Source organism: Scatophagus argus, chromosome 23 (assembly GCF_020382885.2).
Source record: "Scatophagus argus isolate fScaArg1 chromosome 23, fScaArg1.pri, whole genome shotgun sequence".
NCBI lineage: Eukaryota > Metazoa > Chordata > Actinopteri > Scatophagidae > Scatophagus > Scatophagus argus.
In genome coordinates this window covers 9,554,055-9,581,595 of record NC_058515.1, presented here as the reverse complement: position 1 = coordinate 9,581,595, position 27,541 = coordinate 9,554,055, and the positions used below count along the sequence as shown (strand labels likewise).

The window sequence follows — 27,541 nt, the reverse complement described above, 5'->3', positions numbered from 1 at the left end:
GGGGAAACACAGGAGATACTACGTCAACTTTGAGTGAGGGAAGTAAATAACAGCAGACCACTGTGCTCAAAAGAACTGCAAAGGATGCCCACAATTTGTTGTGTTTTTCCAGTTCACTAAATATTAAAAGCGCATTTCAGTACAGAATTCCCAGGGAGGCTCAAACAATGTGACACCAGGCGTCCGCCAACTTTGAGCACATGGTTCATATTAGAAACTGTTGATTAACTTGTAAATATAAATAGAGACATAATTTTTTAAAAAATGAGACCAGACTAGAACTGATTTCATTGGGTCATCAGGTTAATACTTTATTTTGTTTGATTGCAGCAAAGAGAAAGAAAGGGAGACGGAAACAAGGGGGGAGAGAGAGAGAGAGAGAACAAGAAGAATGTCGGAAAAGGAGACTACAGACTTTGGGAGAGCTGTGGCTACAAGCCTTTGTATCAAATCTAAAGACAAAGTCATCAGGCAACATTAAAACATCTTTTAAAAATAACATTAACATATTTTGTGGGCTCTATATGGCACAGTATTACCCTAGACATGTACACGATACCAAAACAGTTTAGCCACACCCCTACATCTATGAACAGCTTCATAGCAAACAAAGCCATGAAATCTATCTCCAAATTAAACTGTCATATCTCAAGAAAATGTTCATTTACTATTCAAATTTCTTATGCCATAACAAGGCACCTTAACATTTGAAATCTGGCAGATCCACATCTTACTATAGATAATCATTTAAATATCAAAGCAGAGGCACATTCATTTAAACTAAAACATACAGTAAATAGTTGTATATTACCACCAGATTCCAGTCCAGTCACTACAATATGTTGATTTGCATGCTTTTGGTCTGTATGATAACCGTGATGGCAAACTATGGCATAAGAAATGGTCCAAAAACACAAACATGTCCATCTACAGGAATGGCTTGAGATAGTGTATTGGAGACAGCAAGGCTTTTTTTACACTGAAACTAACCCACAGAAAAGTGTCAAAGAACAAAAATAACAGGTGGCCCATATATTGCCAAGGGGTACGCTGCTTAGGCAGATTTACAGTATTTTGGTTTTCTTATTCACGCAGTCGCTCACTTCTCGTACACAAAACACGTACGCCTACGCGCAAAAGGCTTGTAACCACACCCAAGGGGATGCTTCTGCACCCCTGCAGTCGGTCACACTGTTTTTTTAACACTCCTGCCTGAACCAAAAGGCGCCCCGGCACCATCACACACACACACACAGACCTGCACACATGAACATACATACTTCATTCAGAGGAGGTGCAGTGCATGAGTGTATGCTTGAGAGAAGGGGGAGATTTAAAGAGCTCCTAAATAGTGGCTGTGAGACGTAAACGTGGCAGCTAGCTCTGCGGAATATTTCCAAACTTCGGTCTATAATGAATAATAATAATAAAAAAAAATATTAATGGAGATATGGAAGATGAAGAGGCCAGAAAACAGAAACAGGAAACAGAAACAAAAGCTGTGCGCACGATGCCAGATTTGCTGAGGATATAAACGGTTAGGAAGCAAGTGTTGCTCATGCTTTGTGGATACAGAACCCAAGTTTACTGACATGTTCCTAGGACTACTGTATATATGCATACCAGACGTTATACGGTTCTTTAACAGGTTATTTGTGTCAAAACAGAAAACAAAAAGGAACTGAAACCAACTCTACCATTAATGCAGCTGTACTTCATTAACCTCATGACTAAATTTACATTCATATTTTTAAGTTTACTCCCCCTTTTCACTGAAGCCATTTCCATCTGGTAAGAGGGCTAAACAACAAAAACAACAACATAGTTTAACAAAACAAACATATAGAGATAACATTACACGTAACAAAAAGGCCCCAGGAGGACACCTGGGGAGTTTCGGCCACCACTTTGGCTGCTAAGCTCAGCCTTTTCCTACCTCTTAGTAAATGACATTTGGGCAGGAAGGGAAATAGTTCAGGCTATTTCCAGTCTCCCCTCAGTTGGGGAGCACAACAATGCAACAACGTTTTTTGTCCCCAAAGTCACTTCTGTGGGGTTTTCTGACTCAGAGTCCAACAGTTTTGTGCCCGTGTTATTCTTTTCCTATCCAGAAATAACTCAATACCCTGAATTCATTTTTCTTTTTCCTTCCTTGCTATCACTTTTTTTAAATTCCTGGCTTAGGAAATGGAGTCTTTTCCTCTTCCAATTAAAGAGGAAAAGGCTACGGAAAATGAAGGCTGACTGGTTCTTATTCTTTTCCTTTTTATATGTGAAGGAAATGAGATGAAAAATGGAAGTGCAATGGTCTACCAGCTTTTAATTCTTACCCAGTGGCCAGCTACATATCCAAAGCAGCTACAAGTGTCCCCTTTAAGTGACCACTACTTTTCTATTTTGTGCACATAAGGTATAAACTATGGTGAATGCTATACAGATCCTACAGTGTCATCTGGCCACAAAGCCGCCAGGTTAGTTGAGACATTAGAAGCTCAGATGATCTGTCATTGTCATAGACTCGCGCCCAGCCATAGCATTGACTTCTTAATGATTTGGATATGAGGAATCACTTCTAAATGCACTTCTACACATTGACCTACAGTAGCTATTCCAACAAGAGTAGGAATGCTGTGTGCGTCTCTCACGGAATGATCTAGCCATTCATGCATATACTTCATCACTCACAAATGCGCACACGCGCACACACCCATACACACACACACACACGCTTTCACACATGCTACCAGCTTATGCCCACCTCTGCATGCACAAATACCTACATACATGTGCATGTCCATGCTCTAACATAACTTTCATGGACAGTTTAACAACAGAATACAATTCGCTCATCCAAACATAATGTAAGGTTAGAGTTGCTTAATGCACCTCCTCCAACTGTGTTGAGTAAAGACTCTTCTGTCTCGTCCCTTATACTTGCCCACACAAGCCTTCCCTGAAAAGCGTTTATCCTTGTTATGCGGTGACTATAAAGGGAAGCAGACTGAACTAATTTTTCACACAACACACACCCTGTTAGCAGTTCTTATTCTTATAGATAATATAATGAGTCAGAGAGGAAGATTAATCAAGCTCTAGAACTACGACACACTACAGCAAGACAGGAGAGACATGGAGGAAGGTGAGCAAGAGTAAAGACGGGGGAGTAATGATACGTCACTATTATATCAGCCTCTCTCCCCTTTTCTTTGCTCCTTCTCCCTTCAACCTACTCCTGATTTAATGCCTAGCTCTGATTTCTACTGAATAAAAGACAGGCAGGGGTACTGTGCAAGTGTACTCAGCGACCCAGTGAGCACGCACCCCTCCCGCTCCCATCCTAAAAAGGCCAGGCCATCCCCACTGAAATATATTCCTTATCGTGCGTCTGTGTCCTACGGTTTGCTGCCACTGCTGTCTCGTTGCTTCTTGCTGCTGCCAGTGCTGCTGCTGTAGAGGCTGGGATTTGCCACAAGAGGGTGAGGGGCTGCGCCCATGTAGGGTCCAGCAGTGGCGGCGTAGTTGAAGATGGCAGGGAGGAAAGGCAGAGGCTCTACCTTGTCCCCTCCAGGTCCCATCATATTCAGAGCCACAGGAAGAGCCGCCAGGTTGTAAGGGTAGGCCAGCAGCTGGGGCCCATAAAGCAGCTGGTAAGGGTCCGGATAAAATGGCAGCTTAGTCAGGTCCCCGCCATTAGGAACCATCATTTTTCCCAGTGGGCCAAAGGGAAGTGCTCCAGCAGGATAGGAGGACATGAGCAGGCTTTCCTCCTGCTTCTTACCAGAGCGGTAGCTGTCCGGCACAATAAGGGGTAGGGGATAATTCTGGGCAGGGTAGCCCACTGGTGTGGGGTCACTCTGCTGGGAATCTCTGGAAGAAACAGTGTCCTGGTGCTCCGGCTCAGGTGGTTGGGGGGCTCGGGGGAGAAGCAGTGCGTGGGCAGAGGGGCGGTCACCGGCACCAGCTGCGCCAGTGGGCAGTGTCAGTCTGTCAAGTCCTTGTGAACTGGAGTGAACCTGACGGTTGGCTTGAGCTAACAATCCAATGGCTGAGGGGGACCGGCAGGGGGACTTGGGAGTGTGCCTGTGTGAGGAGGATCCATTCATAGTGGTTTGAGTGGGAATATGCTGGGGGGGGGACGGCACGGGGCTCAAGGGCTCCTCTTTAGGGACCAAAAGAGAAATCTGGTCCTCTGGGGCGTGTGCAACTCTACTCATTTGCTGGACTCTCTCTAACTCTTTTTCTTTCTCTTTTAGCATTTCTTTGTCCCGCTCCCTTTCCCTCTGTCTCTCAAGCTCCCTCTCTTTCTCTCTTTGCCTCTCTATCTCCCTCTCTCTTGCTAGAATAGAGGACATGGTCAGGTCTTGTGCTTCATTGGGAGAGGGACTCCTGGACAGTGATTGAACTCTGAGATCTTGGACCAGAGGTGGTTCCTCATAACCTGCATGTACAAAAACACCACTCCCACCCTGTCTCTCTCTGTCCATAATGACCCCATCCCTTTTCATAAATCCTCCCTCAGAGATGAGAGCTGTTGTCATGGAAACAGGAGGAGCAGCAGTGGCTATTCTGGTCTGTGACGTCATGGGCACATTTGGAGAGGTGTTGGTGGATGCCACAATGTGCACAGGGCTCGGTATTCTGTGGATCTGGCTGTCTAGGTTCTTTTTGCTGGGGGTGCGGTAGTCCAGACATTCAGGTCCATTCATGACTAGCACACTCTGGTGAGAAGAGGATGTGGCAGGCATGAATTCATGTTTAGTTGGTGTAAGGTTAACTGGGCTTTCTAATGGAGGATCTGCATTTTGTGGGCAGGGCTCTCTCTCTAGAGCTGGATGTGTGAGCTCTGTCAGTTCAGGTTTGTCATTGGATTCTGACATCTGATGTTCATTTGTCAGTTCACTGAGATGGTCTTTATGCTGCCGTGATGCCAAACAGTCTCCACTGCTGGGCAGGTCTGGGGCTGAATAGCTGATAACTGAAACAGAGAGAGCACTGGGAACCTGTCCCTTTTCAGTCTCTGGATCTCTGCTAACAGTGTTAAGAACTGTTTCTGTTGTTTTTGGCTCTGAGTCTTTATCTTCCTTTTCTCTCTCCGGGGAGCTGCTTAACTCATGACGCCGGATATGGCGAGTTAGCGCTGAAGAGGTCTTGCACACCTTATGACACTGTGGACAGGTGTGCCGTGACAATGCTCTTCTGCTGAGGCGACTTGGACTAGAATTATTCCTCGCCAAGCCTACTTGCCCCCCTTTTTCTTCATCTTGCTTTGCAATCTCTGGTGCAGATTTAACCCCAGTCCCTTCAACGTGCTCGCCAAGTGCCACTTTAGAGGGTGCAGAGGGTGCCTCAGTAGGCTTGGGATGTTGGGCTCTCTGGTGGTCTTCCAACTTATCCCTTGAGGGGAAAGTGGCTCGGCAAAAGAGGCATACAAACTCAAGCAGATGGCTCAGCTCGTGTTTGTCTCTCTTCCTGGGGCTTGAGAACCAGCGGCCACATGTACCACACTCTGCTGCATTCCCATTAGTCCAAGGCCGCCTCTTTATTCCCATAGGAGCCACTGAGGTAGACACAGGAGGCTTTGGAGTGTGCAGAGGAGGAGTGGAAACCTCATGACGGGCTTCCTTTACATGTTCTTCTGCGTCTTTGTTTTTCTCCTTTAAAGGGGCAGAGAAACAATCTTTCTTTTTTCTCTCTCCCTTGTGTCTGTCAGCTTTTGATGTTTTTTCATCTCCCTCAATCTTCTCATCCTCTTCCTCATCTTGTGATTTATCTGTTTCTTTATTCACATGGTTTTTGAGCCTTTCTGCCCTCCTCTTCAGTCGGATGGAGCGCTTGAACTTCAGCTTTCGCTGCCAGCTCTTTACCCTCTGTAGGTGTGCCTGGGCCTTTCTCTTAGGCTTGTAGGAGTAGTAAGGCCGCCATAAATTATCCTGTGTGTCGTGGTCACTCTCCTGCTCACGCACCTCCTGACGGAAATAGTACTCCCTAACTTCATCAGGGGATTTGGAACTCTTTTTCCTGATCTCCTTCTCCTCCTCCTCCTCCTCCTCCTCCTCATCCTCTTCACATTCTCCTCCTTTCTTATCACCCCCTGCTTCCAGGCTGGCTCTGCGGTGGAGGCGGTGTTTATGATGATGGTGGTGGGAGTGAGAATGTCGTGGTTCCTTGGCTTCCCGAACAGATGATGTTTCACTTCGTTTGGTTTTTGGGGGAGAAAGGCTCTTGTCTCTCCTAAGGTCTGTTTCAGAGATGCTGCGCTTTACTATTGCTTCCTCGCCAATACGTACAGTAATCTGGCACAGCGGCCCTGCCTCTTTGACCTGTGAACCTACAGATGCTGACAACTGCTTTGAGTTGGAGATGTCACTTTTGCTGTGGGACTTGCGTGATTTGTGAAATAATTTGCCTGTTTCTGCATCCTGTCTACCTCCTGAGTGCTCCTCTGCTGTATCTGAACTGTCTCTTGACCTCTTTCTATGGCTATCTGCACTATCTCTTTGTGGTTTGATTGGCCTCGGACTGCCTTTGTGTGAAGTCTGACTGCTGCTGGTTTCAGGGGATGGGCTGTTCATTGCACTTTTTTCACTTCCAGAGATAACCTGGTTGCTGTGCACAATGACAGAGGATGACACTGCCGTTCCATGAACTATGACAGAGGGTTTTGCATGGCCATATGTTATCACAGAAGGCATACTTGTTTCTGTGCCTCTACCACTTTTGGGAGTTTTGGTTTTGCTGCTACTAGACATTTTGAAGCTGCCGCTGCCTCTTCCCTGCTCAAACTCTAGGGCCTCATTGTCATGTTTTCTAACTTGGGGCATGTCCGTTTCAGGGTGGGGAGTTAGTGTGGAGAGGTCCCTGTGCTCAGCAGCCACAGAAACAGGAAAGCCACTGGGGAAGGCATCTGGGTCAGGCTTTACACTCTGAGGGTGGGCCCCACTGATGAGGCTTTGTAGGTCCCCAGGGCCCAGAGTGCAGCCCAGGCCAGGCAGGGAGAGAGAAGGTGTTTCAGTCTGTGACAGTAACAGGCCATTATGCAAACTGTCACTGTAGGTCTTGTAGGGTCTCTTCTGGGAGCGCATGGGGAGAAGGCGATAGAGCTTGAGAGCATTAGCTTTCTGCTTATAACCCCCATTAGCTGTCTTTTCACTGGAGATGAGACTGGGATTTATCCCATGAATAGCCTTCTGGTGTGTTTTGAGATTGTAGTAGGTGGCAAAGGCATCCCAACAGAAAATACACTGGTAGCGCCGCTCTCCCGTGTGCCACACCTCATGCTTTGTGCGGTACTCAGCCAGAGCAAAGACCTTGTCGCAGTAATGGCATGGATATCTGCGCCGCCAGGAGTGCACATTAGAGTGACGCTTCAGGCTGGATAAAGTCATGTAGGAACGCTCACAAACAGAGCAGAAGTAAATGACATTGCCGTCTACCACCTTCACAAAATGGTTCTCATCACCCTCTAGTATCTCTGTGGCTGCTGCATCACCACCTTGGATACGTGCCAGGAGGCTCCGCGCTTTCTTCCCTGGCCGCGCCTTACTGATGTCTGTTTCTCCCACAATCACTCCCCCCTCCACTCTCACCTCACCCTCCTCCAGTGGCTCCTCCTTTGGCTGAACAGTAAGAGAAGGAGGGCCCAGGCTGTTGGAAGGTAGGCTTGGCACCCTGCAGGAGGCCTCATGGGATTGCAGTCTTTTGCTGTGGATGAAGACTTTGCCACAATAACGGCAGCTGAGGGCGCGGCTGCCACGATGCAGCCGCATGTGGACTGTTAGGGAGGAGGCCGAGCTGAAAAGCCGATGGCAGACCCCACAAATCAACTCTGGCTTCAGGCTGTCAGTCGGGGAATAGGAGGACGAGTGGGGGGGTGCGGTAAGACCCTCAGATGGGGGAGGGGGTGGTGGTGGTAAGGGAGGAGGAAGGTGGAGGGTGGGTGGGTGAAGACTTGGTCCATGAGGGCTTCCCACTTTCCCAGCTGGTCTTCCTGGTATTTTCTCTCTCCTCTCTGTCTCCCCACCTCTCTGATAGGCTGACGTACCCAGGCTGAAGAGGATTTGGGCAGTTTGAGAGGGTGACGCTGTCCCATTGGCCAGCCTGTGCCTCTCACTCCATCCATCACCACCATAACCACCCCCTAACGACCCGCTGGAGGACCTTGGGGGTGACCTGGGGAACTGAGTCTCTGGATTGAGTTTGGAGCACTTCAGAGGAGGCGGGGATTTTATATCCTTCCTGATAAGTGCATGAACAGTCATGGGAGATGAAGAGGAGGACGGTGAAGAGGACGGAGAACTGTCGTGCCTTGGGGGCTTAAAAGGTCTGTGCTTTACATCCGTGGTAGCATCCAGTTTCCACAGCGACCCCTCATCTGAGCTCTTGGAGGATGGCCGCCGTCGATGAGGCGAGGGGGAAGATGAGGAGGAGCTACGACAATGGTTTGGAGATGTCAGAGAGGCTGGAAGGGGGGCGGCGCTAAGAGGGAAGCTTAACGTAATTTTTGCATTTTTAGGTCCATCAGCCATGTCCTCCAGCCTGTCTTCCATCATGGCCTCTGCACGGCCTCCATGCCTTTTACCCTTCATCTCCAACTGCTCAAATTCCCCTTCCTTGTCCTCTTCTTCAGGCTGTGAGGACAATTGAAGGCAGTGGACAGGTTTGTGTAGCCCTTTGATCTTGCTTGAGCTGCAGAAATTGACAGGAAGGTGTGATTGTGAAGAGGCCCAAACTGGATGAAGGTTGTCTTCAGCCACTGATGAAAGTTGCGGGGAAGACAAACGTGAAGACCGCTGACTCTGGTGGCAGGTGGAATCTTTACTTGCACTATTTGTGAGGTTGCAGAGGGGAGTTAGCCCAGCAGCCAGGTGTTGCTCACTCAGACGAGACTGAATAAGGCCCGCATGGAGGGGGTCCCACACCTTCTCACCGGACACCATGACCAGCCCCCGAAATCTTAAAGAGACATCAGAAGGAATGTATTAGGAATACAAACATTCTAAGATAAATGTACAACATGTATTTATTTACACTAACATAAAGCTAAGAATTAACATTACACCCAAAGCTGAGAGCTGCAGAGGGAGTCAGGACGCTTGTGGAGCATAAAATGGAAAAGAAAACTAAATGCCCCAGCAATGCTGAACTCAAACGGCTCAGCCAGGAATGGTGAGTGAAAGGAGGGAGAGGGTAGGGGGAAGGAATGAATCTGCAGCAGTGCTGGTTTAGATTTCAGCGTGCCACAACCAAGCCTTCAAAAAGGCATTCCAGAGATCCATCTCTCTCAGCTGTGACACAACATTCTCTATGCCTAATTGGACAGCATTCACATATAATCAAGATTCAGAATAGTGTTGGTCCATGTAGATGCATGGTCCGAACACAGGTAAAAATAGTCCTGCTCACTTGCTATTTGAGCATAGGCCTTGTTAGCCATTCCTGGCAGTGCTAGTATTTGCCGGGCATGACTCTAACCATTTATTTGTGAAGGCAAAGGCGGGAGGGAAGGAAAAAGGGGAAGAGGAGAAGGGAGGGAGATTTTATGTATGTGCTCAGAGAAGGGGTGTTTTTCTGCCCTTTGCATCCGGTACAATCTCAGCTAAGCTGTAGGAGATGAGCGACAGGCTATTCTCATTTCCATTCTAATTGGACTGCCATGGTGGCGGATGTTGTTCCTCCTGCAATTTCTCCAGACATAAGATAGCTCCAGATTCACATGTGAGAGGCAATTTGCTGTTATTACTTATTTAAAATGGGTCCATTTGTTTAGGTCTACAGAAGGGGGGAAAAGAACAGAGACAGTATCAGGCCATAATGATGCGACGAGAAGAAAAATCCTCAGTCATGCTTTTCTGCCTGCGTTTTCAAGCAGCAAAGCAGCCAGGAAGGCAGGCCGCTGTAAAATTCCACAGGCAGCCCTGAACAGGCAGAAACTAGGTCAGCACTGTTATTGCAGAGGGAAGAGGAGGGAGAGAGAGAGAGAGAGAGAGAGAGAGAAAGAGAGAGAGGGGGGAGGTGAGAGAGAGAGGGTGAGGATGAGGGAGAGTGAAAGGGTGATAGAAAAAGGGAGTGAGAAAGAGAGAGAGGGTTAGTGAGTAAGAAAGAGACGTGGGGGGGGGGGGGGGGGGGGGGGGGGGGGTGTTGGGTGTAAAACAGAAACAGTCAGACACACTGCGCTGTCAGACAGACAGGAGCCCAGGCAAACACTAACACACGCAAAAACAACCAGCATAGACAGACATATAATCATGCACATGCACTCACACAAACAAACATGCATGTGTACACAGCACTGTACATACACTCATACATGCCCACAGGCAAGATAGACAGGGATAAACAAAGTAGTTCAACAAAGATGGGTCCACTTGTAAATGACATTCAAAACCAAAAGGTGAATCTGAGTGCAACACTGCACTTAAACTGAGAACACAGGTGGAATGAAGTACTGGCAACAAAAGGAGAACAGAAGTGTCTAATGATAACAAACTTAATGCAAGCAATGGCACATGCTTTTTTTGTCATACGGGGACAACTGATTAGTTCATGCCTATTCAAAATGCTCTGAAACAAGGATTCACAGTACTGCCTCTCTAGGCTTGCCATATTTTTGCTTCTCTGTATTGAAGCAGGCCGTCACTGTCACTCACATTTGCTGAGTGATAGATGTCGTGCAGGAAATCCCTTATGGCAAGTGTCAGCCTGCTACAAGTGGGCGGATGCACTGAGAGACAGTGCTAAGGCTAAAAATTTCACCATCTCGTCTAATGCTTGCGACGCGGACAGGAAAATGCGTATGACGCCCCCTCGTTCTTTTTCTTTATCTCCCTGTGACGCACACAGCCGATGCACAAGCAGTGCCTGCACGACACGCTGTCTGACTGTGACAGGCAGCTTTTAACATGCTTTAAATGTAGGAGATTTACTCATACACATAGAAATGTGTGCACAAATGGACATGGCACGCGGAAAAACACTTTTACTCTTTCATTATCTGTGCAGCTGAGCGGATAGACGCACACAGGTATCCCTCTGTTCAACTTACAGGCACACAAACAAATGGGACCATGGATGTGAAAAGGAGCCTAAAGCGAAATGTAAAAAAACACAGCAACCCCGTTCCCACACCTCTCTGCAAAAAAAGATGTTCTGCACAAAACAAACATGTTGGTCAGTCTATGAAGTGTTCATCTATTTACGCTTGTGGCACTACAATACCACAGAGCTCGAACAGGTTCTCAGATGATGCAGGACAAAAAAACTAGACTCACATATGCGTAACATAACATGATACCAAATGCAATTGGTTTTTATATTGTGACTGAAGCTGAAAGGCAGAAGGAACAAAGGTTACTTTTTGTCTTGCCACACACTGATTTAATTTTTATTCTGTATCAAATGACAAATGTGAGCCACAAGTAAACACTGTTGGCTTTTGATTCTGGGAATTTCTTTAATGTTAAATCACTAAAAATAACATGAAGTTGCAGATTAGTTTCCCTCTTTTAAAAACAATGAAGTTATAATTAATAGTTTAAAAGAGCAGTTTGGCTTAATCATCCTAATGTAATATCAGCTTCAATTTTGGGCCTAAATCAAAACAGCATGTTTTACTATTTGATTCTGTGATGCTTTGCCGTGAGCATCTGAAAAACATGGATGACTTTATGACCTTGGAAACCACTGGTTAGCAATTGACTGAATTTAAAGAGTCTGAACATCACGGCTAAAGTGGCCTTGCATAACATAAGGCAGGACGGCAGAGGAGTTTGGCTGGTACGCCAGCTCAAGGCCTTGAACCAGCCGTTGAGCAATCTGTTTACTCCACACTGAAACTGGTACTTGTGCCGACAGAAAAATAACCGTTAGGAGTCGGTGCTTGTTGGTTTTTTGTTTTCTTTTTGCCATCTTCCATCTCAAAGGAATTTCCTACAGAATCTTATGCACTTCAGAGAGAACGTGCATGCAAACTGAAACTTAATCTGGCTCTAAAATAAAAAAAATTTAATCCATTGTTCCAACACAACTTAAAGTTAAGGATTAAAAATCTGACCATAGCAAGTTACATATTTAATGCTGTTTTAGCCCCAGATAATTAACTCTCACATTTTTAATGTGACTCTAAACAGCTAACATTTGTGCTAAAGCCTCATTAAAATTTATTTAACAGTGTACAGCTAAAATCAAGCAATTTCTGCTTTCACAGTACTCTTACCATGAAACAGCAATTCTGGATGATTACAACTTGGCTCTTAATTTCAGATTTTCACCATCACTGTACTCACCAAAGCAGTTGCTGGGGTCTAGGAACAGCAGAAGAGTGTAGGTGATCTAAATCATTTCATTTTGAGATTAAACTGACAGCCTGAAATGTTAATGTCAGTAATTCCTAATAGAACAGGAAACCTGTGTCTGCACAAAGCTACTGCCAGAGTATACTGGAGCCTTAAGTACTGCAGATCAAAGCTGAACCCGGAAGTTGATCTGCATTTTGTGAATTTCTTCTATTTAAGCAGTTTCGCTGGATTCACAGATCTCAGCAATTAGGCTGCTGAGTGCAATGTTATTAGTGCTGATAGAAATGGCAGTCAAAACTAAAAGAAAAAAGAATAAAACTTAAGTAGTGATGTGGTGTCATTGTATGCGTGTTTTTGTTTGTGTGGATGTGGGGTTTGAAGGGGAGCGCCTGCAAGGCAAAATGTGGGGGGCCTCGGTGTTCCAGCCGGTGAGCCAGCGGCGAGGAGAATCTGGGAACAGGAAGGTGTCGGTTGGGCTTTCTCCCCAGTGAGGGGCAGCCAGAGGGGCACAACTATCGGAGCAGCAGTTGGTCTGTGAAGAGAAGGGTGTACGTGTGTGAATATGTGGGTGTGTGTGGGTGGTTCCAAGAGGGGGGCATCGTTAGCAAGAACTACTGAACTCTCTACAACCCCCTGGCCAAGAGAGCGTGGTGGAGCCAGCCAGATGGGATAGAGGGAAGGAGGGAGGAGGTAAGGGAAGTCGGTATGGGCCGGGGAGTGGTTCAGTGGAGGTGGTTGTGGTGGTGTGAGAGGGGGAGCTAGGGGTAACTTCAAACATATCCGTCCTATGTTCACATTTCATGGTTTCCTTGTCTTTCAGATCCCCCTCAGCATGACTGACTGCATGCCCCCTCATCTCTCCCTCCCTACATGTAAACTGTCGTGTCTTGGTGTTTTCACATGCCGCTCCACACACCAGTGAACCTGCCCGTGTCTAAAACGCCATACTCTCCACACTCTGTTAGCTCTCAGCTCAGCACGTAATTCCCATAATTCTGCTAGTTGCAACAGAATCGTGGGAGCCATTAGGAAACAGTAAGGCCAAAAAAGAAACCCTGGAGAACAGTAACACTACACCGGTGACCTTTTTGAGGTAATTTCCCCAAATTCATTTTCAATTTTACACGCAGTCCCTGTTGAAGGGGGTACGAAAGCCCCACTGGAGTTCTCCGTCTCAAACAACCAAGAAATATTTGAGTTAGGCTGAAGCAGAGCGACGTGTTACAACAGTCATCATAAACTGCAAGCATACATCAGGTTAGAGAAAACAAAGTGCTGCACCAGCTTCCTGAACGCGTCCACATCCTTTATGTTTGTGGCATGTAAAAAAAAAAAATTGCATAATCAAACAAAGCCAACCAACTCGATCCTGCAGTCCACCACACTTGCATGTTAGCGCTTTTGTGTCCGGGGCAGAAGAAGGCCCAAAGACAAATACAGCAAATGTAATTTAACTCACGCGTGATCCAAACACAAATGACCAAAATAAAAAGTCTGCCAACTGCTATGACAACATCATCAGTTAAACACCACAGTGCAGGAAAAAAACAACACTAATGCCTGACCTATGACCCCTGCCCCTGTGGGTAGGGGCAGTGTCGGTCATTTATTCCATACACTGAGCTTGGGGTCTTTGCTTGGCATCCACGAAGAGCAGGAATGTGGAGTAGCTGGCAGCAGATGCTCTGTTGTTTTGGAAAAAAAAAGTAAGGCTTTGGATAGCCACAACGGGGCTGGTGACATCAATATGCCCTTTGTTGCTCTATGACAGACAACCTCCGGCACAACAACGGGCTGGTAAAATGGAGGACAAACTGGGCATCCCATAACCGAAGTAAGAGCCAGAATCAGCCGTTGGAACTCGTGTTTACTGTCACTTAGATATAAGTGCTTCCCTCAAAACACTGATGTTAGCTATAAGTTGACGGGCAAGTGGTGGCAGACTGGCCCACCATGTTTAGACCCCAACAACAAAGCTAACATCTGTTCTGACGTGTGCTGGACGGCCCCCCCGTCCCCCGTCAGCGGTGAATCACAGAGACGCAAGAGGCTTCGATAAATTAAAAGTTTCATCACAATCTCAAAACGAGTCATCGCTCTTGAAAAAGAACTGCGTGGTGCGCCAGCAACAGAGGGGAGGATGAGGGAGACAAGGCCTGTTACTGGCACACACACACACACACACACACACACACACAGATCCAGCTCAGACACACGCACTCATAAATACGCTTCCACGAACACACACACACACACACACACACTGCATAAATGCGCACACCCACCAACATTCACGCCCCAAGACACGCACAGTAAAATAAAAACCTTTTCCTCCTCTTCACGCGCGGAGCAACCGCCACACTGCAGCAGAGTGAAGCAGAAAAACAAGCAGGAAAACAACAGAATTCAGCCTCTCTTCCTCTAATTCTCTCTGGCTGTCTCTCAGGAAGGCAAGCATACAAGAGAACGTACCTCGGAAAACCTCCTGCTGCATCTCTGCTGCGATGTGTTCTCTCCCCTCACACTCCCTCTCTCCCTCTCTCTCTCTCTCTCCCCCTTGGTCTGTGTATGCGCACGTCTGAGTGTGTGTGTGTGCGAGAGAGCGGGAGGGAGGGAGGGAGAGGGAGAGAGAGAGAGAGAGAGAGAGAGAGAGTGCAGGGAGAGGCGGTGCGCACACACACACACACACACACACACACACATATACAGGCAGCAGTGTGTGAAGACAGAGGGCAGGAGCGATTCTCACACTCGAACTTGCTTGCTCTCACTCACTCACTCCCCCTTTCTGTCTTTCTCTCTCTCTCTCTCTCGCACACACACACTCAGACCCTCTCACTCCAGTTTTCTGACACACGATTCTTAGTGTTTTTGCTCTTTTTTTCCAGCAAGTGAATCCCCCCCCTCTGCATGCACACAGCCCCCCCAACACACACACACACACACACACACACACACACACACACACACACACACACCCCAAACACCCCCACCCCCCCACACCCCACTGAATCCAATCTTCTTTTTATTTGGAAGTGTTGTTCCCTCTCTCCCTCTCTTCACACACACACACACACACACACACACACACACGCACACACACTACTTTATATACACAAAGCCCCGCGATAGGGAGAGGGAGGGAGAAGCAGAGGCAGAGGGAGACAGAGTGGGAGAGCAAGCAAGCAAGAGGACGCCATTTAAGCAGTTTGTTACGAGCACTGCAAGTCCCCAAAATGGCTGAAAACAAACAGGAACCACGCCAACTCAAAAAACCTGGGCACAAGGACGGACGGACGGACACACAGACATGGAGTCAGAGGAGGGCGAGCGAGGGGGACAGTGAGAAAGTGAGACAGAGGGAGGACAAACTGGCGGTAGTCAAATGGCGGATGGGAGCACTCTGTGAAACAAGTGAAGTTGAGAGAAAAATGGAGGCATTAAAGGGGTACTCCTGCGATTTAACACTGCACTCCAACAAAGTTTAGGGACTCGTGAGTGACAAATTTAAAAAAAAAAGAAAATCGATGCAGCAGAGGCCAAGATATCCTGACTTAAAGTCCATAGTATGGGTCAAGTGCCAAAAAAAACACTAGATGCCACATTACCCATGATGCAGCTGCATAGCATCTTTCATTTGCCTCTCCCTGCCTGCCAAATGCCGACGTCTTTCAAACTCCACTTCCTCAGTTTTAGGGCATTCAGAACCAAAATAGCAAACAACGCAACAGGCACAGTTGCTGGGGGCGTGTTCCTTCAAGTACCACTGAAACAATTAAATCCGACACAGGACGGCTGGTCTGAATGATGAATCCATGGGTTTGAAGGATGAAACAATACAGAGTGGTTTATAGTACTATAAAAAAGGATTTTACAACTTGTCATCTTGACAATTGCAAAGTAAACAGCTATCCCACCGTATTTGTACATATTTGACTGACCAGCACAGTATGTTGCTGGATGATGATGCCTTTGGCTGTAGGAAAAGTTAAGCCAGGGGCCCATTTCCCTAAAGCGATCTGAGAACACTCCTTACGCACATGTCGTAAAGGCTGGTGGCACCACATTACACACATGAGTGCTTGCAAATTCAGTCCTGCAGGGCTCTTGCTTTCTGTTGCATGTACGTAGTGTACAGCACTTGTAGTGTGTTAAAATGAACAGGGGAGCAAATTATTTAATGCTGCAAATCACAGATTTCATATTGCAAATTTGGCATAACTTTTGCCCAAGGATCTACTTTTCTGCCTGAGCCTATCACCACTGTGGCAAAACCTTGGTCTCAAAATGGAGACCAGGACATAATCTCATTTCCGCTGACTTTTGAAAGCTCCCTTCAGACATAGTAGTACTCATCATGAAACCAGTAAACTGATCTTCATGTGAAATACCAGTGGAGTGCCTCTCTAAAAGAGAACGGAAGGTAAAGCTGGACAGACAAGGACAGAAACTGGGGCAGGGATACTCTTCGATTGTCCATGCCCTCAGCTAAAAGGGTTCAAGTGCTATCAGCGACGAATATGGTCACTTCATTAGGTCGGCGTGCGTATTTGCATCCGAAACATGTGGCTGAACTCAAACTACAGGCTCTCGACTAAAACCTCCACTTTCACTGCTATCACCAACAACGGTGCCACCATCAAGGCCCTGCAGCTGGATATCGCTTCTGACTCATCTGTATCCATGCAAAATGCCTCACAACAACAACTCTCTTCCTTCTGGTTGCTCACGGCCACAAGCGTCACGGTCAGTGGAAATTCCACATATGCAGTCTGCTCTCCCCCCATCGCCCGTGAGGCACTAGGCTGCCCGCCTTAGATCAGGATCCTATCAGCTGGAGGGGCAGAAAAATTAGATGAGGGGTGAAAGAGTGTTCCAGGACTGTTATGCTACAACACCATCATACTTCCCACTGTCCTTTTGAGTGAAGCTGTTACCCCCCCCACCAACCGAACCTCGACGCCAACAACCCGCCCTCCTCCTACTCTTCCCCTGCCCTTTCCCTCTCTCCCTCTCTTTCATTACTCTCTCTCACCCTCATTGTACGCTGCCACACTTGTCTCCATGGGAACCGCTCTGGGATTGGTTGTTGTTCCTGTGACCTCTCTGGCTCTTGGAGTTGGACGAACTTTTTTTTTCTGTCGCCGCGTCCTCTCTCATGCACTCCTGCACGTTTTCAACGCATGCTGGGTGTGTGTGTGTGTGTATGTGACACACGATGGCATTTGTGAGTGATTTCAGAGCAGGATGGTAAAACTAGAAGTAACATATTATCTGTGTGAAAACGATAGAGCAAAAAAACAAAAAAAGAGGCCATGTTGGCCATTGGCACAGACAATGGCGTGTGTCTGTGTGTGTGTGTATGGTCGCTCGGTCCACACATGTGTACTGGCATTGTCCCGTGGCAGCAGCCAGCCACAAACTCTGTATTCAGAGGCACCCCCATCGTCCAGCCGCCCCTTTTCATGGATGTTTGGCCAGACGTGATCATAGCTTTTCATGCTGCGCTACCAAGCGACACACACATCTGAATACACAAAGATGGAGAAACTAAGAAGCCATCTTGGCGGAAAATTTAAACCATTAGCTCACAGAGATTTCTGATATTTACCCATTATCAAAGAGAGGAAACAAACTCGCAACAGTCTCAAGATCAGTGTTAAATTGTTGATTGAGGCCTTCATAATTCAGCAGATTTCAATTGTTTTTTTTTTTGTATAAATATAGATTTTTCAACACCATAATTGACTATTTAAAGAATGAAAAAATAAAAATATCCTCAACAGCTTTTCAAGGAAAGACAACTGGCACGGTTATCCTATAAATCACACACACTGTTAAGTATTTGCAATTACAGCTACCCTACAGAGTGTTTGCTCACTGGCAGGACTGTAAGAGCAGTGTTTCCATAAACGGGTCCCTGTATTGCGCCAGTGTGGGGTAACATATACACACATGATGGAGTTAAAGTAAAACACATTTCTGCCAACTGCGAAGCGCAGATGACAGCGTTAATGTGCTGTAGCAAAGCGGCAATAAAAGAGAAGATGGACACAAGCTGATGTGAACAACGCAGAGTTCAAAACATTTAAACAATCCTTTGCAATGAGGCAGTAAATTCAATAAGCATGTTTCTTAGGCCTTAAAACCACAATAAGTATTTTTTTGGGGGGGAGGGGGCAGGGGGTAGGAGAAACAAGTCGTGAATATGTCACATTCATATATATTCTAATATATAAAAATATTGAATATAGCTGCATACAATGCGTTGTAGTCAGAAAGTCAACTAAATTTACTCCACTGGCCCCACTTTGACCTATTAAATGTGCTTTTTGATTCCAGCAAAAAAAATAGCTGAGTGAGTCAGTCATTTTATATCTGATGAGGAAGGGAGAGGTCACTGTCTCTGTCAGTTCCCAAAATGCAGAGTCACGCATGCTCTGTGTTCTGGTTTTACTGCAGCTGAGCACAGAATGTTTTAAATTCACTACAAGCTTTGTTTGCTGTGCATATCATATGTCAAACATTCAGTTTGGCTTGCATTTGGTCGACTATGAGCTCAGAAGAAGATACAGTGTAATACAACAGTTATATGGTCAGTAGTCATGCAACTACATATACTGTTTGTTTCTTCTCATATTCAGGTTGAATTCCTAATCATAAATGTTTAAGCATATATGCTCAAGGGTTAGTAAACATCCTCAGTGATCTCAGAGAAGGGATGACTAACCTGCGCTCCAGCTGACTTGGCCTGAGATCAAAGTGGGAAGTCGAACGACGTTCAAGGAGTTCAAATGTCAGTGGTTTCTTAAAGAGGAAGCAGTGGCTTTACAAAGACGACACAGCGATTCCTGTTTCTGTGGGCTGCACACAGAAATCCGAGGACAGAGACGCAGAATTAAACCACAGCACATAAATCTCCTCAAAGTACATGTACAGATAAGCATGACAAATGTTTACATTTGTAGTCACACAGGCATACACATGAAAGGGCACTTTAGCCCTCGGCATTGTCTCACAGACACAAGGGTGGTACAGTGAGTAACTTGATGAAACCTCCCTTGAAGCAGGGACAGATGAGCGTGTTGGAGCACGCCCCGCTAACACTTCTCTCTTGTTTACAAAAACGAATGTCAGGGCTGCAATTGAACGATATGGAACAGAAAATGAACACACAAAACGGCTGCCATATGAAGAATTCCATCACAGAAGTGACATTTCAAACGAATTGCTCCTCCTCTTCAGACTCCTGGGAGCTGTTGCAAAAAGCTACCTTAAATACCAGTAAACCATAAATCTATGCATGAAACCAGATGGTGTAAATTTATATTAAACTTTGGTGCACAGACAACTGAAAAAAAGGTTAAATGTTAAGGCTCTAATGAAGGCCTTTGGTTCACGTTTTGGAACATGGGGTTAATGCGCCTCTTCCACTTTCACATATCTCAGTGCAGACGTGTCATGTTTTCACAAGACCAGTAAAAATAAAAGTGATATCCCTAATACCCTAATATTTGTTCTGCAATGTAAAATTCCTATTATATAACCATGTGTCTATCAAAATTGTATATGATAACAGAAACAATGTTCATCTCTTCCAGATGAGTCATGAAGTAAATTTATTAAGTAACTAAACAGCCTTTAAAGATCAGGTGACATGTTTTTCTCCTTTCTGATCCTTTCTGGGGTTGATGGGTGTATTGCTGTTGTACCCCAGTGTGCACTGTTACACGCCAGATTTATGTCAAACATATATTTTCATATATTTTTCTAAGAAAATCCAAACTTTTACTTTTTCCAATAAAATGTCAAAATCTTTTTCCTGAGGCATCGCGGGGTGTCAAAAACCCATAATCAAATGTTATGAGAGATTTTGAGGTAACCAGACTTCAACTTGGCTCAGATGAACAGGATTTCAACCAGGTCAGTAAAAATGCCATAAAAATTTAAATATTTGAATTCTGCCATGATATCCTTTTGTATGTGGGAACGCATCAATTCACATGGTCGGAACAGCAGCAGAGTTGAAACTTTTCATTCAAATGTCAATTCAACAATGCCTTTCTGTCTAAATAACTGCAACATCAACAACAAAGTTAAACAAAATGTTTTCTCATATCCTGACAGGCTCCTATGATTTGTGTTTTTAGCTAATATTTATGTTTTTCAGGTATGACTTTAAGGTGTGACAGCTGTGCTATCCATCCGATATTAATTTCATGTGTTTAACTTTAAAAGGCAAATTTGAACTTAATGTTTTGCAGTGGTTTCCAGGCTGGTGGTATGAACCCCTGCAAGGGGCTGCAAGAGAAATCTGAGGGGTGGTGACATCATGAACATGAATATTCCTGCTATATCATGTGTATTTACAGAAATGTAAAAGAAAAATCTTTGTCCATGTCCTCTGTCATCTTCTGTACTTAACATAAACTGCATTTCTCCAAAGGCTGACTGCTGTAGCTGACAAAAGATCAGGCATTTCATTTTCAGCCTTTGAAGTTACGGCAGAAGAGAAACTTAAAAAGTCGAGAATGCCTGATACGCTTCAGTTTCAGTAGAGGGGTAAGTGAGTTCAACACTGCACCACCCCTTGCCTGCAAGACAACACCAATGGACACACACACACACACACACATCACATAGAGGCCATCCTGTGCAGATGTCCACAACCTGCGTGCTGCAAAGTTCAGAGTGCGTCTCTATACAGGATGAAAGCACAGGAAGAATTCATAGAGTTATGCTGACAAGAGATGTAGGACAGTTACAGAGTTGCTGGACTTGTTTAATACAACGCAATGGGTGGATCCATCAGAGTATCAAATGACAGAACCATCAGAGTATCAAATGACAGAAATGGGGTTTCATCACTCGAAGTCTGACGGGCCTTTGGATGCGTGAAGCAGACGCATTGAGCTATAACAAGCATGTTTGTGTGAGCAGCGAGACACTGCTGAGTCGCACAAACTGTCCATGGGCGCACGCAAGGGATAAAATGCTAAAAAAAGGAATTAGATGGGTGTAGGCCACACGAGAGTTACAGTTGGCAAGCAATTTACAGACAGTTTGATACGCAGTGAACCACCGGCAATATATGGTTGTGTAACAGGAAAGAAAAAAGCAAAGGAGAAGAAGAAGAGACGGTTCGGAGTGTGGACGTTGCCAAAGGAGACTGGAAAGGATAGGTGGAAAATCATCTGGGAGGGGTGCCTGATACAGTGTGAAGGAGGGAGGGGGGACGGACGACTGGTTTTTCCACTGCCAGAGCGAGAGGACGGCTAAATCAAATTAATTAGCTCCTTCATCTCCAAGCAGCTACTCAGGCATGCTGTACTGGCGAAGAGAGACAGTCAGAGGGAGGGGGGCTGTAGGCACAAGAGAACGGGAGAAAGCGAGATAGGACATGGTGGAGGGGCAGCAGAGGGGAGGGGCGCATAATTCTCTGATAAGCGTGAGGGTTGTTTTGCTGGAGCCTCTGTTCAGCCATGAGGAGGAGGAGGAAGTGGCTGCATGTCGGCTGACGCTGTGTGCCGCTGTGCTTCGGGGCGATGGTACTTCCTGTTTCTAGACAGCCTGTACTTTGAGGGCACAGTAAACAACGTTGCTTTTCTGCACGCCTCTTTAAATAGTACACAGACACTTCAATGACAACCTACCGGAAAGACTGGAGGCTAAGAAGGTCTTACGAAGACGAACGAAAAAGAACAATACAGCAATGACAGCATGAGGTAAACCTACCTTGTGATCAAAAATTAAACAATAAATCACGAACAGTTGCACTGACACCAGCGGAAAACATAAAGCAGAGCAGAAAAAAAGGGAAAAGAGGAAAAAAAAAAGTGAGGCAGATGGTCAGGGGCAATGACATCATGCCAGGGGAAACAAAACAGCAGCACAGCAGACGAACTAAACACAAAAAAGTAAGAAAAGAGGCAGAGTGAGCGGTAGGCAGGAGAGAGTTTCTGCAGGCAGCGTGAGGCCATCACTGAGGCTTAGTGTGCAAAAGAGTGAGCGATGAAGGAAATGTAGCAGGGAGGGAAGATGAGAACAGGGAGTCAGAGGAACTGTAAAGAAAGGGGTTCTGTGAGGGAAAAGATGATTCAAAATGAGAAACAAAAAATAACCTCCCCACAAGTTTAAAATAGGGCGTATGGTAGAGGAGAGTCTGAAAGATCGTGCCAGAGGTCAAAACCTTGGGAGAGCAGAGCAGTGGACAGCTCGATGCAGCAGCCTTGTCTGGGTGAGACTTGGCTACGTTGCGAGAACCCCAGATTAGTACTAAGCCGATTGCAACGCGAGGTGGGATCAAGAGCAATTAATTTAGCACCCAGATAGTTCCAGGAAGAGCCTGAAAGAACCTTAACAAAAACACAGATCTACTGCAAAACTCTGGTGTATCCTCTGAGTCAAATACTAGCTGACTTAACATTCCTACTCCTGTCTGTTCTCTACAAATGAGCTGCCAACAAAGAATCCTGTGTGAAAGAGAATAGACGAGAATTTGGAAGGTCTGAAAGGGTGTGTGGATGATAAAAGGAAGGATGAAAGAAAGATGAAGACGCTTGGCAGGGTCTGACATGAGCCAAAACAAACACCCAAAGAAAAGGACATTCTCTTGCGGACAGAAATGGGCCGGTCTGTTCCAAAGGGCTCTCAGAGAGAGCATGCCTCCGACCCTACGTCACCCATTTTTATTACAAAACAACATCCTGGTGCATAACTTAAGGCGAAATAAAGCCTAAAACAGATTATTTCTTGATAAGGTGATTCACTGTTATTTTGCATGCAAGAACTGCACACAAAACTGCCATGACTAGATCTACTTCTCAGCACTTTTTTGTGTATTTTTCAATGAGGGAAAATTAAGCAGATATTATAGACTAGGGCTGTTCATTTTTTTACCGCAATAAGCATCCAGAATCTGATTCACAAACTCTACTAAGGCCCACAATATCTCCATTGTATGATCCGCAGATATGTTTTAGTTTTGGAGTGTTATCCGTGTTTACAGACAGTGACAGTGTGTTGTTTGAGAAAAAGCGGGTGCATTCTGCTTTTGGTGAACTGAGCTTCACATGCAATGGCTTACTAGCTGAATGCAGTTAGTGAGGTTGGTGTTTTTCTTGAATAACTAGGGGGCAGTTACACTTTTTGTTTTTTGTTTGCAAATCAGATGTAAAAAAAAAAAAAGTCTCCTCCTTCCACCATGCTTTGCATCTGCTGGTTTGTCCCACTCCCCCTCCTCGTTCGCCTATTTAATTGTGCTACAACCCCCCCCTTCCCTAACTCCTAACCAAGCCCTTGAAAATACACTGTCAGTCTCTGGCAGACAAGAGCTCCCCCTAGAAACATGAATCCTCACCCCTTCCAGGAACTAATGCCTCTGAAAGGCCGCTACATGAACTTCTGAGGTAGGCGCAAAAGGTTAGAACAAATAATACGTATAGTCTTAACTAATTTTTTCTTTTTTTTTAAGAAGCACATAATTTTGATGTCTGCTCTAAAAGAACAATCACTGAGAACAACTAACAGCCACCCACCCATACAGAACATGCAGAAAATGTCCACTTGCCATCAGCTGTTTTTCAGAAAGACCTAATGTTATCAGATTCCCTGCAAGCTTCATCAGCTTGGATTTGAGACTTTCCAACACTTTTAAATACCAGTTAGTCAAAACTAGGGCAAAATCCAACCACTGAAAAAACCCTGAAGCAGCACATTTTAACATCAGAAGGTAAGTCAGCAGTGGATTTCTCATAAGTCCTGCAGTATTCTTAAAACTCCTCAATGTGAATTTCAGACACGTGAAATTTACATTTTAAGGCTTTTCCAGCTTTTGCAGACATCTAGTTACTGATGCAAAAATGCAAAAGTAAAAGCATAATTTTACAGTTGGTCAAGGATGAACAGATTTTAGCAATTTTATATTGTGTCTTATATTTTTTAAAAATTGACAGTGTTTTGTAGGTATAATCTAAATATGCAAAGAAATAAGTGATTTCAAGTTATCGATATGATAGTGATATTCAAGTTATTAAAAGCTGAAAATACCCCCCATATGAAACATGGTGCAGACACACACACACATTTATATAGACATAAAATGGAAATACTTTAAAGCACTACTTACATAAAATACTTGAGCTACACTGCCATAACTACACAATACATACAGTTGACTTCAGGCAATTATGAAAATTATAGTATCAGCTGAGGGCATTCCACTACAGTGTATACTACCTTTACAAGCAGTCGCCATATTGATCTGTATAAATCTCATAATTTATCATTGGCAGGTCAGATCAGGGTAGGACATTGATTCTTACATCACACTAATGTGGAAACCATTATCATCAGTGATGCTTACAATCTGATTTTTCAACTGTTTAAAAACATTTGAAGGAACTCCCACCAAACTACAGAGTCGACACCATCATGCCCCTGTGTACTAACCTTCTTGGAACAGTAGAGGGAGCATTTTGTTCGGCCTTGTGGGACTCACTTCTGCATTGAAAACGTGGTTGTGCAATGTCCTCACAACGCTGATCATTCTCAAAATGAGCCAGACGGGGGAGCCAGCCAGTCAATAATGAATCCTTTGTATTGTCGTGGTATTGCATGGCACATGGTGAACAAAGTGATTGACTGTCACATTCTTCTATCAATTTAAAACCTGGTGTGCAAGCAGTTTTCTTTTCAGTTTATTGTAATAAAACAGGACATGGTTTAAGGATAAGGATACTGCAGATGTGGCTTATATCCTTGTTTCTGGGCCTGCATGATGCCTTCCTCTGCTGGATCTGCCAAAAAAGAGATGATGGCCAAGAAGCATGTTCATGCTGGCAGCAGTACATTAAAACCCTAAGCTGTACTACTTAACATGAAAGCAGTATATTAACAGGTGTCCATGTTAAAAACAAATTATTTTAACTACAAAAGAAAGAAATAACCCCAAAGTCCATCATGTTGGTTCAGTGTCTTTATTTAAAAAGTCAGCAAAGAAAATGTTTCACAACGTGACAAAATGTTCTGAGTACTGTTACATAGTCATTACATGTAATAAACAAAACAGCAAACTGAGATTATGCAATCATGGCACAGGGATAGTGAGGTGGTTTAACCACTGTCTAGGTTTTACGTTCACTTATTTAAATGTATGAAGATAAGATGCCCAAACGGTGAAAAGAAACACATTTTAACACCTTATGCAAATACACCTCTGCTTGAAAGGGACAATGGAGAAATATGGCTCTCAAAGAGTCATACATTAACACAGCATTAGAACATTTAGATTAACACCAAACGTTTCTTATTACCTTCTCTTGCATACAAATAACCACAGTAACCGGATAAATCCATTGTGTAACAAGCTAGTGGCATTTCCTAGTCCCTGAAGATCATGTTAATACTTAACTAAAACACCGAAACTTTTAGTAACCAGACGATTCCAAAGAAGGATGAATTGCCTCGATTGTCATAATCAAGTTAAAACCAACTATAAAAACGAATTATTGACTACACAGCAAGTGTATCCTTCCAATAACAGACAAATATGCACGTAGTTAGCTAGCAAAATGGCTTCAACTTCGACACCGACGAAGAACCAAGACTGATATACTGGCTAGCCAACTTCCCACCAGCTCCGACACTTTATATCCTAATAGATTATGTTTAATGGAGATAAACGTTCATACAATCGTTGTTCCTTTTGTCAGGGGGCTACATATTTTTTTTAATTGCTCAAGTATGTGGCCCGTCAAGTTAGCCAACAGGAATTTTGCATTAGGCGGCTCGCGTTACCGCAGTAATATTCCAGACTCCATCTTTCTCGTTCACAACAAGAAACGTATCGTCAAGCACCGCCATGTTGGGCGCTAGCGGCCTGGAGCTAAGCTAGCTATAATTCCTTTATAGTAATAAAGGCAACGTTATACTATATATCCCATTGCCATCGTAAACAATACCCTATGCCTCGGTATTAACATTGAGACAAATACTGGCTAGCGCAATCTTGAGATTTAAGCAGCAAATGATTAAATACTACTAAGCTAACTCAACGTTTTGTTCCGTAATGTTCAGTACAAGGCTGAATAATAAGGTTACTTTAACATTAACTTACCTCACATATAAGGATCCTCTGAATACAACACTGCTACGTTTTATATTGCCATCAAAGATACAATAACAGTGCGTAATAACTGTCGAGAACGTGTGAAATAATGACCAAGCAACCATCGCTGTCGACAAAGTAGTCCTACGTTAAGCTAACACATCACCAGCTGTAATGCTAAGAAAGCTTAATTTGAACGTTGGGATTTGGAAATGTAACATGCAGGCCAATAAATGACTTGTAATAATCACTTTTGAATGATTCAAGTTAGTTACCAAACAGAAACAAATAACGAACTAACGTTACTTAACATTAACCGCCAAAAACCACGGGATTTCATATTGCTGTCAAAACGTGGCCTAAGACAATTTTTAACGTTTTAACAAAAATATTAAAAACGTAAAAGAAAATGAAAACTACACCTGGATGTAAATCACTCAAAGAACGTCTCTATGCCAAAGTGGTCCAAAACCATTAAAAACAACCGTTATACGAACACTTTAGGCTTCCCCCAGACTTTCCTATAAGGCGTGCAGGAAATCCAGTCCACTTGCCGGCCATCACTTGCAGGCGAGTCCGAGGATTGCAACAAAGTCCCAGAGATCCAAAAATGCGGAGGACGAAAAATGGACTAGTCATTATGTCTCTAAAATAACTAGAAAACAATCCATTATACGTTGTTTCGAAATGAAAATATAATGTATTTCGACAATTTTCCCCAGTTTAATCAAAGGTCTTAAACAGGCCTCAGCCCTGAGCCTCTTTTCTTAGAGCCCAGGCTGATCTAGAGCGAGACGAACGGGAGAACACAGATTTTTTTTATTTTTGCTCTGAGGGAAGAAATTCACATCGGACACATTCGGCAAATATCGGACCGAGGGCGGGTTCTGTTTAAATTATTCTAAGAAGGTGCATTCCTTCGAAACTATTGGACTTCCCTTTTCTTCTACTCAATATTAATAAGAAAATGGACAAATCAAAAGAACCTTAATTGTATATTCATACGTTGCATGCAAAATACGCGTCTCACCGCCTACTCTGTTTTAATAAAGCCAATCGGGATGAGTTTAGATTAAATCAATACCCACCTTTAGTTTTGATTCGCTAAAAAAATATACGTGTTCTTTAATTGGCTGTACGT

At 44.6% G+C, this 27,541-nt stretch overlaps 1 protein-coding gene across 4 annotated transcripts; it reads right to left on the bottom strand.

Annotated features, from left to right (window-relative positions):
• Positions 1-285: 285 nt before the first annotated feature.
• Positions 286-19,047, bottom strand: zbtb4 (zinc finger and BTB domain containing 4). 4 transcript variants are annotated; one of them, XM_046380938.1, is made up of 3 exons: positions 14,766-14,893; positions 12,282-12,825; positions 286-8,952 (listed from the first exon to the last, which is right to left on the bottom strand). In XM_046380938.1, the coding sequence occupies exon 3, from the start codon at positions 8,934-8,936 to the stop codon at positions 3,393-3,395; it is 5,544 nt and encodes a 1,847-aa protein (XP_046236894.1). In that variant the 5' UTR covers positions 8,937-8,952; positions 12,282-12,825; positions 14,766-14,893; the 3' UTR covers positions 286-3,392. The 4 variants fall into 4 exon arrangements, with proteins under 4 accessions (XP_046236894.1, XP_046236895.1, XP_046236891.1 ...); XM_046380939.1 differs by lacking the exons at positions 12,282-12,825; positions 14,766-14,893 and adding an exon at positions 19,024-19,047; XM_046380935.1 differs by lacking the exon at positions 12,282-12,825 and having other exon boundaries at positions 14,766-14,905.
• Positions 19,048-27,541: the final 8,494 nt, after the last annotated feature.

Bases quoted from the DNA above. Each gene is read 5' to 3' on its own strand.
- zbtb4 (XM_046380939.1), bottom strand. From the start codon at position 8,936: ATGGTGTCCGGTGAGAAGGTGTGGGACCCCCTCCATGCGGGCCTTATT.